Source organism: Coturnix japonica, chromosome Z (genome assembly GCF_001577835.2).
Source record: "Coturnix japonica isolate 7356 chromosome Z, Coturnix japonica 2.1, whole genome shotgun sequence".
Taxonomy (NCBI): Eukaryota; Metazoa; Chordata; class Aves; order Galliformes; family Phasianidae; genus Coturnix; species Coturnix japonica.
The window spans coordinates 933,323-944,254 of NC_029547.1; the positions used below are offsets into that span (position 1 = coordinate 933,323).

A 10,932-nucleotide genomic window follows, 5' to 3' on the forward strand; every position below is an offset into this window, starting at 1 on the left:
CCACACCAACATCCCTCTGTGGGCTGAAGCCCACCACGTCCCCAGGGGATTCCAAGGAAAAACTCCTGCAGATGCCAAATGGAACCCAGGTGGGCCCTCCCTGTCCCGTCCTTGGGAGTTTATGCACACATGCAGCTTTGCTGGCTGTGCCTGAGTGGTGAACTCATGCCAAGGCAGCTCAGCAGCCTTCCTGAGGTCACAGAGCAGCGAACGTGTCCTTGGTATCAAAGAATCATAGAATCACTAGGATTGGAAATAGATGTCTGAGGTCATCCAGCTCAACTGTCAATCCATCCCACCACCCCCACTAAGCTACGTATCTGCACAGAATCCGTAATCTGGCTTTTCTGGAGTGTTTCTTCTTGGGTTAAGCAAAGAAGTGACAAATCTGGCTGATTCACAGAGATCCTGCAGAGCGAAGATCTTATTCTCATTAACATCTACAGATTTTATGGCATGGGAGGAGGATGGTTCCAGGGTATTTTAGTGAAGCTGAAGTGACTTTCCTCGTGGTAGTTTGGTAGGATACATCTGCGTTCAGCCAAAAGCAGGATATGGAAAGACACATGGAAATGAGCAAAGCCTCAGCCATTCTGGCCTTAAGGTTTGGTCCATCTCTTGTGTCATGTCTTGCTTCGTCTGCAGCACTTTGCGTGTTTGTGATAATTAGGACAGCTGGAGAAGTGGAACAGCATGGCTTGGAAATCCCTGCTTTATTGGTCTCTTTTCTTCATTTTCCCATCTTATTGCAAGCCGTATCGGAAGAAAGGGATTCTAAACACTTGTACTTTGTGTCTTCTTTGCACAGTTCACCATAAACATCTTAAAGATTCTTGCAACAGCTGTGAAACAACCGAGGGCAGAGATAGGAAAACAATAACTCGGCAATAAAAGTGATCTGATTTTAGCCTAAAGCGTGGGTCAGCTCTGGGTCACACTGCTTCACCCGTCCCTACAAACCCTCCCGATGCTTCGCAGGGATTTACAAAGGTTGCCGCATTCTTTGTGCTCACTGCTGGGCTGGATAGGATGGCAGAGAAGTCAATGAGCTGTATAATTTATGTTGGAATGCCGACACTGAGCAGGCATAAAATTACAACCTGGTAGTGCTGTTGGAGGAGTGGGATCTTGGCTTTTTTTGGATGGTTGATGTCTTTGGGTTGAGGCTGCCTTGGGGGGGGTAAGGCTGACCTGGCAGATTGGGGCTGCCCCATTATCTCAGCATGGGGAGCCAGCAGGGAATGTGCCACTCCAGTTCCCAAAAGGGCTGGAAGGCCTTTCTCTTCCCCAGCACAGCTGTTGCATTGCAATTATTCAACCTCAGTTTTTGTAGCTTGGAAACTGCCTCTGTGAGGCAGCCTCTTGTAGCAGGGACTTTGCTGAGCAGTTTGAGATGTGGGGCTGACAGTACCCAAAAGGGTGTAGTTACAAATGGAAAGGGCGCAGAAGCATTTTGCAGTTTTAGAATACACTTTGCTTTTAGTTTACCTTAAAAAGTAATGATGCTCAGAGAGTACCTGATGCAACAGGGCAGAATTTGGGGCAGTGCTGGTGGGGCTGTAAAGCATTCCTAGGGCCAAGTGCATCATCACTCTGGAGACCTGACCCTTGGAGGAACCCAGCTGCAGGGCTGAATGGAAGAGAGTCCTAAAGGCATTGGGGGAAGGGGAAACTACACAAGCACACAGCTTGACCCACAGCCCCCTGCACCCATCCCAGATTTAACTGGTATGGATTGAAACTCTAAACCAGGAGAGGTGTGCAGAGATGGATGTCTGTGTGTGCTGGGCTGTGTAGTATTAGCCCTGAAACACAGAGCAGCAGGAGTAGATCCATAGAAGCATTCAGGTTAGAAACAACCTCCAAGATTCCCAGGCCCAATTTATCACCACTGACCATGTCCCCACGTGCCACATCCCTTTGGTTCTTGAGCACCTCCAGGGATGGGAGACCCCACCACAGCCCCAGGCAGCCTGTGCCCCTGCATCCCCACTTCCCCAGAAAGAAAAGTCTCCTAATAACCAGCCTGAACCTCCCCAATGCAATTTGAGGCTGTTGCCTCTCATCCTAAACTCATTCTTGCAGTCAATGGCTGCTTTAGTTTTCATAGGAAAAGGTTAACCAAATAATTTCATGTAAATCTCCCACAGCTTGGGGGTATTTACTTAATTTACAGAGCCTTACTGCTGGAGCTTTGCCACCAGCTTTGGTCAGGGCTGGGCAGAGCACCATGAGAGATTTCCTTAAGCTGGATGGGGGGGCAGATGGTAGAAAGACTGAGGAGCCCAGTGTTCTGGAAAAGCCCACGATAGGTTAAAAACGAGACTTCACTGATTCATACAGAGCTCTTTATTTTCATCTCAAGGCTTATAAAAACTGAAACTCAAAACCAAAACTCTTTAAAACTTTACATATGTACAGCATGAGAAATAAATAATGTTTAAAGTCATACAAAAACCAGAATATACAAACAGAGCTTTGAAACCTCTCCAAGTATGGCAGGGTAACAAGTCTCAGCTACTTACCAAAGGCTTTAGTCATTAAAACCTTCGCACAAAACCATGAAATAAAAAAAAGAGATCCCCAAATGTGCTTTGGTCGGATTGAAGCTCTACACAAACTCAGAACCTCAAAGGGTGCACTCCGTCTTCAGAACTCGGTGCACCACATGGCAGCACCACTTTCTGAGGTTGCCTCACTGCGTGCCGAAAGTTCAGAGTTGTTACACCAAATATCCTCCCAAAAAGTAGAAAACTAACAAATTTTACCTCTGATACAACACACTCTGCTGCAGCCAATGGGACAGCTGTGGAGTGCCAAGCTCAGAGCAAAGCCACCTTCACCTGGCACCAGGAATCCAAGCAAGGTTTGGTGGCAATGAAAATGGGCTGTTGGCTCAGTTTAATGCTTTACATGGAAATAAGATCTTAATTATGCACTGGTACTACAGCAGAATTGGAGTAGAGGCAAACATTCTCAGTAGTTACAAGGACAAGTGCAAAGCTCTCCTGGAACAGTGCAGTTCATCACCTTCCCCCTGCGCTGGGCAGTTGGTATTTGCCTCTCACAAAGATTAATTAACATGGACTGGTGAGCAAGGACTGAGGAACAGAGAACTGAGGAGAAAGGAGCAGCTGCCACCTTCTGTGTTCTGCCATAGGGACAGAGAGGACGGAGTTCTGCTTGGCACACAGTGATGCACAGATCTCAGCATCAGCCAGGCGCAGAGCAGGTTTAAGGCAAGAGGAGGACAACCTGAATGTAAATGGCATAGTGCTTATCCCCACTCCTCCCTACACAACCCTATAGAGTGTGTGCTGGTCTCACCTTCTCCAGCTCATAGTGCTCCTATAGTAGACGCCAACTGGTTCCTGGCATCACTGTTCCCAGCAGTTCATACAGTTCTCAGCTCCACTGGTGGCAGACCAGGGCATCATTGCTGAGGTCCGGAGCTCCAGAGGTCTCCCCTCTGCAGGCATGGTTAATGGAAGCAGGAAAGTCAGGGCAAGGTTAAAATGCATCCCCCATGCTGCCAGGGGAAGGAGTTGTAGTTGTTCTGGGTCCAGGACAACAGTATATCAGCTGCTCCTCAGTTTCTTGCATCTGATTCAAAGTATTTTGTCCTGCAAAGCTATTTGCTTTAAGTGCTACCAAGGGTTTTTGCCAGAGCATTTTCCCCACTGTCATGATCTTCATGCATCCAGCTTGCTCCATTGTGGGTTCCAGGGAGATCTTCAGAGAGTGTTTGAGACAGATCTGGAAAACACAGTGAGGAAGAAGTTAAATGCAGAGGTTAAAAGGAATAACAAAGAATTCCTAATCTCTGGGACAACGGGAAGTAGATCACACAGTACAAGTCGGTATTTCCATAGAATCATTAAGGTCAAATTGTCAACCTACCGCTACTGTGCATCACCACTCTATCCAAAAAAGAGAATTGTTTGCTACTGTGCATAGCAGCTCCTGCCAGACCTGGGCCAGCACCAGCAAGCACTTATCAGCTGATTTCAGCCAAGAAGGTTGTGCAAAGGGCTCAGCTAGCCCTAACAAGCACCAGGTCTCTGGATGAGAAACAACAAAGGATTAAGTCTACAAAATGTAATTTGAAATCTGGGCCTCATCTTCAGGAAGCTGTCATTTGGCTAAATGAATGGGAATTGATTTAAAGCATGGATCAAGGCAGCCTGAAGTAACTGGGCTGTCACTGGGACCAGGCTTGCCAGCAGTCATGCTTTGAGGACAGGTCCTGGTGTGTGGGATGTTCCCCAGGGGTCAAGGCAGGGCAGGTGTACTCTGCAATGGGTGAGCTGCCACTGCTGAGCCAAGGGAGATGGAAATGAATCATTGAATAGAATCATAGAATTTACAGAGTTGAAAGGGACCTCTGACGGTCATGTAGTCCAACTCCCCTGCAATGCACAGGGACACCACAGCTACATCAGGTTACACAGGGTCTGATCCAGCCTCACCTTGGAAGTCTCCAGGGACGGGGCATCCACCACATCTCTAGGCAACCTGTGCCACTGCCTCAATAGAAGTGGTGGGAGTTAAGTGCTGTAACACCACAGCAATCCTCAGCTGTGCCTCACTCATGCACTAAGCTCAAATTTAACCAAGAGATCTCTCTACAGCTCGGGCTGAAGTGACTTTCGAGGTAATATTCTCCACCTCCAGCACTCCTCCGCTTTATAGAGCAGCAGTCTTTAATAGGAGCATCTAATCAGCTTTCCACTACTGCAAGGATCCTGGACTCAGCCCCAAGTACCCACACACAGCACACAGGATTTTCCCCAGTTTACTTCCCTACCTTCTTTTCCATTCATCTGTGCACTTCACAAACCAGAGCTCTTTGCCAGGAGATATGCTGGTCAGCTGGGAGTCCTCCACACAGAAAGCAAACCTGGGAGGAAGAAATGAGAGTCAACAAAGGGACTGGCTGCCTCAAGTTTAACAAACAAGATGTAATATGAATTACAGCTCATTCTAGGACACACTGTTTGGTTTGATAACCTCTATGGAACACCTTGGTACAGCATTACTTTGCCAAATAGTGGATGCAGTGCATTCTATCCTATTGTAAAACTTCACTTGTAGATCTTTTTCTCTACCACCCCCTTGTTTCATGGGTTTCAGAGGGCAGGATGCAGAACACCTCACAGACAGCAAGAGAAGCCTATTTAAAGTTGAACAATGTGAGGAAACTGTCAGCATCAACTGCTTTTGACAGATCTGGGTTATCTTCAGAGCAAGAAGACAGGATTTGGGTGTACTATGCTACCAATCTGGCAAGCACCTCCATGTAATTGTACAGTTCCAGAGATTCCACAAGGAGCAACATAGTGCTTAAGTTGGTGCTACCATGCTAGCAGCTGCAGTTTTACACAAGCTTATGCCTGATCAGCATGTTATCACGTAATAAAGAGCCCTGCCTACACTTTGGGTATGTGTTCTTGGCACTGTCAGTACTTTAATCATACAAGAATCATTTAAACCACCTTAAAGTAGGTGGATTCAGTCCCCAGGGGGAGGCAGGACTGTTCCAGCATCTAAATAAAGCAGAAGAACCTCAGATCTGATCCGCAGTGACTGGTTCTGCTTCAGGTTTGGTTTGTAGCCTCATGCTGCAAGCAACCTGCCCCTACACTATGAAGATGAAGGAGGTGGTAACACTGAAGATGGGACAATTTAGGCCACCAGCTAAATTCACAAGCTTCCCCTTTTCCTTGCGGGATTCTGAATGTTGCTCAGGTGCTGTCCAACACCACCATTACCTCTGCTGTGTCTCCCCAGATTTCACACGGATCCGTCGGATGTGCAGCTCCTGGGAGGTCTTGGCAGGCCGGTACCAGTAGCTCCTCAGCTCCTTCCATAGATCATACCATGACTGAGATGCTCCCTCCCAGGTGAGCTTTATTTTCAGAAGTTCACCCATGTCCTCTTCAGTATAGACCAGGAAGGTGTTGGTAGCATTAAGGCCAATTTGCTCAAGCCTGGAAGACAAGCAGAGACTCAGTGTTTCCTCATGGAAGCTTGACAGATGCTCACTCATTTAAGCAGAGCCTTTGTAGCTTATTTGAGTTGCCACCAGTTAATTACTGATTGTACTCAAGAAAGCGATCTGGGATAGCTGGTTCAATCAACTCATCATGGATTTGGCTCAGCCACCTTTCTATAGGCTAAGGGTGAACATCATGCCTTGTCTACTCCTGGAGAGGTGAAAGGAGGTCAACAGCACCTCCAGAGATACAAGGGCCTGCAGACTGCCCAGTGGCATAACAGAGCATTCAGCAATGAGCCATGAGGATCAACATGTAGAACACTGGGCACGAATTACTTCCTAGGCAACTTGATGTAATTAAGTTACTGGATGAAATGCTGAATGGTGATCAGGTAGGTCTACTAGACTCAGTTGTATTACTGGTGTTACCACAGGAAAAAGAATAATGCCACCTTTCCTAGTCCCAGTGACCTTTCTGTCTAGGTGAGCGCAGCAGGCAGCTTACTTACACTTCCAAAGAGAGGGGCTCGGAGTCTCCATTGGTGCCATGGAGGGTGACCGAGAAGGTGGGGTCAACCTCCCCCGTGCTCTTGTAGCTGAAGACGTGCATCTTCATCTGATAGTGGTAAACTGCAGAGAAACAAAGAAAGTACATATTAACAGCAAAAAACAAACAAAACAACCCACAACAACAAACTGAATTGCATTGTGGCTTGGGTGGGATATTGAAGATAATAGAACTGTAGAACTATAGAACGGTTGGGTTGGAAGGAACCTTAAAGCCCATCTAGTCACATCCCCTGCTATGGTCTGGCTGCCCCCCCCACCAACCCAGGCTGCCCCATCTATGGCCTAGGGCACCTCTCCAGGGATGCAGCACCCACCCTTCTTACTGCTGCCCTGAATGAAGGTGATGCCCCTCACCTCCCTCTAGATCTTCCCACTACTGAATTTAAGGAGCAACTCAAACTCACTCCTAGAAATCAGACACCTTTAAGAAGCTTACCTTTGAATGGCATGTCAGCTCTGGTTTTTAGGTACATCTTGCTGTTCCTTTTGTGCCGTGTCCTCCTGGCATTGTAGCCAATGCCGCTGCAGCGGTTCTTGCGGCAGCTCAGGCAGATGCCCTTCTTGAAGCGACTGGAATCAGTACATTGAAACGCGAAGCTTTGTTTATCCTGGTTCACAAGGGAGTCCACAAACAGGTGCACAGACCTCTCGTGCTCACACTTAACAACTTCACCAATTGCTAGAGGAGCAGAGTTACAAGGGATACGTTTGGTTTGAGTATTTGTCACCCCAGTAGGTGTTAAGACAGCGAGAAGCAGTGTTTTGCAGCCCAGCATGGGGCACTGTGGCCAAAAATTGGTGTTACCCCCATTCCCCAACCCCAAACAGAAGCAATTCAAGAGGTTAGTGCAAAGCATTCAGAGAGGAGGGGTCACTTGATCTCCTCCATAAAGAGAGCCAGCACAGGACAGCCTTAGGTTATGATCAGGTGTTAGAGGGACAACATGCTACTTCAGATCTACAAACAGGTCTAGTTCCCAGCAATTAACTCCAAGAGCACAGATACAGTTCAGAAAGAAAAAGTTTTCCCTGCTTTTGTATACCAACCAAAGGAGCATAACCTGATCAGCAGCAATAGAAGCTGTGAACTTACTGCCATAGGCAATGGCTCCCAGGACATCGCTCAATCCACAGCCAGGCTGGAAGTCCCCTCCATTGGGGTAGATATCAACATGGCCCACAGGCATCTGGATCCCAATGCTGACACCCAGTGTTTCCCTGGTGTAGGTGTGAAGGACATCCACAAAGGCAGCATCATCAGGGGAAAGGCGCCTGCTAGGGTCCACTCCTTCAAACATGGGGCCAGCAGGGTCCAGGCCTGGGTTGGAGGAAGCACAAGAAGTAAGGTAAGGAACTGGGGTGTCTAATATGGAATGGGTTATTCCCTTCTAAACTAGAAAGAACCTGCTGCTGGGAGCCCTCCTAACTGAGGTGCTACACAGTCCCCTGCCTCACTGCAAGTGTTGACCCTTCAGAGCTCTTTCCCACTTGGTCACTCACAACCTGAAGTTGTGCACCTGAGCCATTCCCCAGCTTTGGCAGTCATACCAATACAGATATTTATTGTTAGGCTCTGAGGAATTCTCACCGTCACATTTAAAGCTTTCCCTTCTACCATGTCCTAGGTTCTCCCCAGCTGAAATCACTTATTTCCAGAAGCACTCTATGCTGTCAGAAGGGAGGGGCTGCTGGTTTTGACCAAGCATCCCACAGGACAGACTGCACCCAAGAGCTACAAGAGCTTTGATCACAGAAATTGTGCCACTCAGAGGCTTAGGATTTGGACAGTGAGTAAAGCTGAACTCACATGTAATTTCAAATATATTCAAGATCAGGTCCTCAGATTTTTCCACTGATTCCCAAGCTCTTATCTGTAGTTCAAAATGAAGATGCTGTCTCACTGGAGGAACCACTGCTGCCTCAAGTAGGGAACTTGTCATTTCCAACTCAGCAAGCCTGAAGCATTGCAGCAGCACAGGGAATGAGACTCTCTGGGGAAGGTCACTACTGTAGAGTAAATCATAAGACTGCTTCAAGAGCCACTCACCTGTGATTCTGCCTATTGTGCCATGGACATAGTTACCAGCAAAGCCAGCAACATGGGCACCCAAGCTATATCCGATAAGATGGACATTCTCCAGCTTAAAGAGAGGGATCTCCTGAAAGGGTAAGAAGAAAGCGATTAATAATAAGTCCCTGAGTTTCAGGATATGTGGCTTTGCCTCCATTTGCAGGACAACAAAGTCCAATTCTAGCAACAAAGAGGGAGGGGGCAGACAAGCATGGTTGGTGTTTTCTTTTCCCAAGATAAGCACCAGCTGAATGGGGTGGGTGATGCTTGTGGCTTGTCCTCACCACAGCACACAGTTTTCACCCACATAGGATGCTCTGCATTGAACTGTCTGAAGCAGCCTTGCATGGAGAGCTGGTAGCAGACCTCCATCTGGATTTTGCTCAGAGCTCACTGGTGTGTCTCCCATGTAAGCAGTGCATGGTGCAAAAGAGCACAATCCTTCAGCTGTGAGCCCTTGCTCCACCTGGCCTTGGGGTTGGGGTTACATCAGTGCCTTCCCCACTTGCTGGCAAATGTGACAGCTGAGTATATTACCTGCAACCAGTCGAGCAGCCTTGCTATGCTCTTCCCAACAATCTGTGTGTTGTTCACTGCATCGGTGTAGAGCTGGTGGGCAAGAGGAAGCCAATCCACCACCACCACATTGGCATCCTTCTCCCTCTCCTGCAGGGCTGAGACCAAGCTGTCCAGCCAGGTCTCAAACATGCCACTCATCTGGAAGGAGATTTGAACGTTAGCTTCTGGAGCACCCCAATCACACACACTTACACAGCAAATGCATGCTACCGTGCAAAACCCAGTATACCAAGCTAATGGTGTAAGAGAAACAGGTTTTGGCACTTGGGCTGCAATGAACTGCCACGCCTGCAAACTCAGGAAGGAGAGGCACTAGCTCCCTGCATCTTATCGCTCTTTCCTCAAGAGCCTCAGCAATTCTGATGGATTGTAAAACTATTCTCCAGCAAACCGCAGTGCCAGGCAGGGCAAAGCTGGTAAGTCCCCAGGTGGGACCTAAAACACAGAAGCAGCTTAATGAAGTCTGCCTGCCTTCTGTTCTATGAAGGAGGAAAGCAAGGAGCATATGGCACAACTCTGGGTATAGAAGAATATAGAATCAAAGAGTGGCTTAGGTTGGAAGGGTTATAAAAGATCTGAGGACCATGGAATCAGTAAGGCTGGAAAACACCTCCAATATCCCCAACCAAGTCCCACCATGCCCACTGACCATGTTCCCAAGTGCCACATCTTCACAGCTCTTGGACCTTTCCAGCCATGGACCCGCCGATGTTGGAAAGGATCACAGAACCATGGAATGTATTGGATTGGAATGGTCCATGCAGCCCACCCTACTCCAGCGCTGTGCCATGGAAAGGCCACATCTCCACCAAGTGCCACTTTTACAATGGGCATTTACTCACACCTCAAGGAACAAATTTCACATTCACTGCCTGCACTCGCCTTGCAGAGGCACCAACTGACAGGTGCAATTGGTTCAGCGACCACAGTATTCCTAAGTTCAGTGTAATGCTGCCCCAATGCAGCGCTCCCCAAAGGCTGCAGCTCTCAGCAGCCGCCCCAAACCTCCCTATGGAGCCCTTACCACAGCGCCCCGATACCCTCCGCTCACCGTCCACCCATGGATGATGAGGAAGGTCCTGGCCGTGGCGTTGAAGCCGCACTGCTGCAGGCTGCTCTCGCTGCCCATCTCCAGCGCACAACCCTCATCCTCGGAGCCGGCCGAGCTCCGGAGCCCGAACTTCACCCGCGAGTTGTGGGGCGCGCCTGCAAAGCATAAGAGCGGCGGTTCAGCGGGATGGTAGAACACAACCGGAGCCTCCCGCTGTACCCCAGCCCCGAACCAACCTGTGCTCCCCGCAGCGAGGCGGGCGCCCAGCCCGGCACACAGCAGTACCAGCACCGCCCGGCTCATGGCGCTACACGGCCGCGACGCCGCCGCCGCTTTAAGGCCCCGCGCGGGGCGGAGCACATGGCACGATGGGGCGGGGCTTGAGGGAAGCGCGGCGCTCATTGGGCACGCCCTCCACGGCGTCACTGGAGGAGCCAATGAGAGAGCGGGGCGGGGCTAGGTGGTGGGCGGGGCCTGAGGGAAGCGGCGTGGGGAGCGTGCACGTGGGTGATGCGGCGGGTGGGCGAGCAGGGGAACCCCGGTACTGGGGTGGGCAGCAAGGGGCGCTTCCACACTGCTTTTATGGCCTACCTCTTCATTATCGATGTGCTCATTACCTGCAGTGCTACCCACGTTTCAATCCGTAGGGTTGGTGATTGATCC

The 10,932-nt window shown here is 49.3% G+C and overlaps 1 protein-coding gene across 2 annotated transcripts; it reads right to left on the bottom strand.

The window, feature by feature from the left end:
* Positions 1-2,331: 2,331 nt before the first annotated feature.
* On the bottom strand, positions 2,332-10,625 carry LIPG (lipase G, endothelial type). Of its 2 annotated transcripts, XM_015848223.2 has the most exons (10): positions 10,506-10,625; positions 10,270-10,424; positions 9,177-9,356; positions 8,616-8,727; positions 7,662-7,886; positions 7,005-7,247; positions 6,508-6,628; positions 5,772-5,990; positions 4,808-4,900; positions 2,332-3,756 (listed from the first exon to the last, which is right to left on the bottom strand). In XM_015848223.2, exons 1-10 carry the CDS (start codon positions 10,570-10,572, stop codon positions 3,735-3,737), a joined length of 1,437 nt encoding a protein of 478 aa, XP_015703709.1. In that variant the 5' UTR covers positions 10,573-10,625; the 3' UTR covers positions 2,332-3,734. The 2 variants fall into 2 exon arrangements, with proteins under 2 accessions (XP_015703709.1, XP_032297444.1); XM_032441553.1 differs by having other exon boundaries at positions 10,270-10,587.
* Positions 10,626-10,932: the final 307 nt, after the last annotated feature.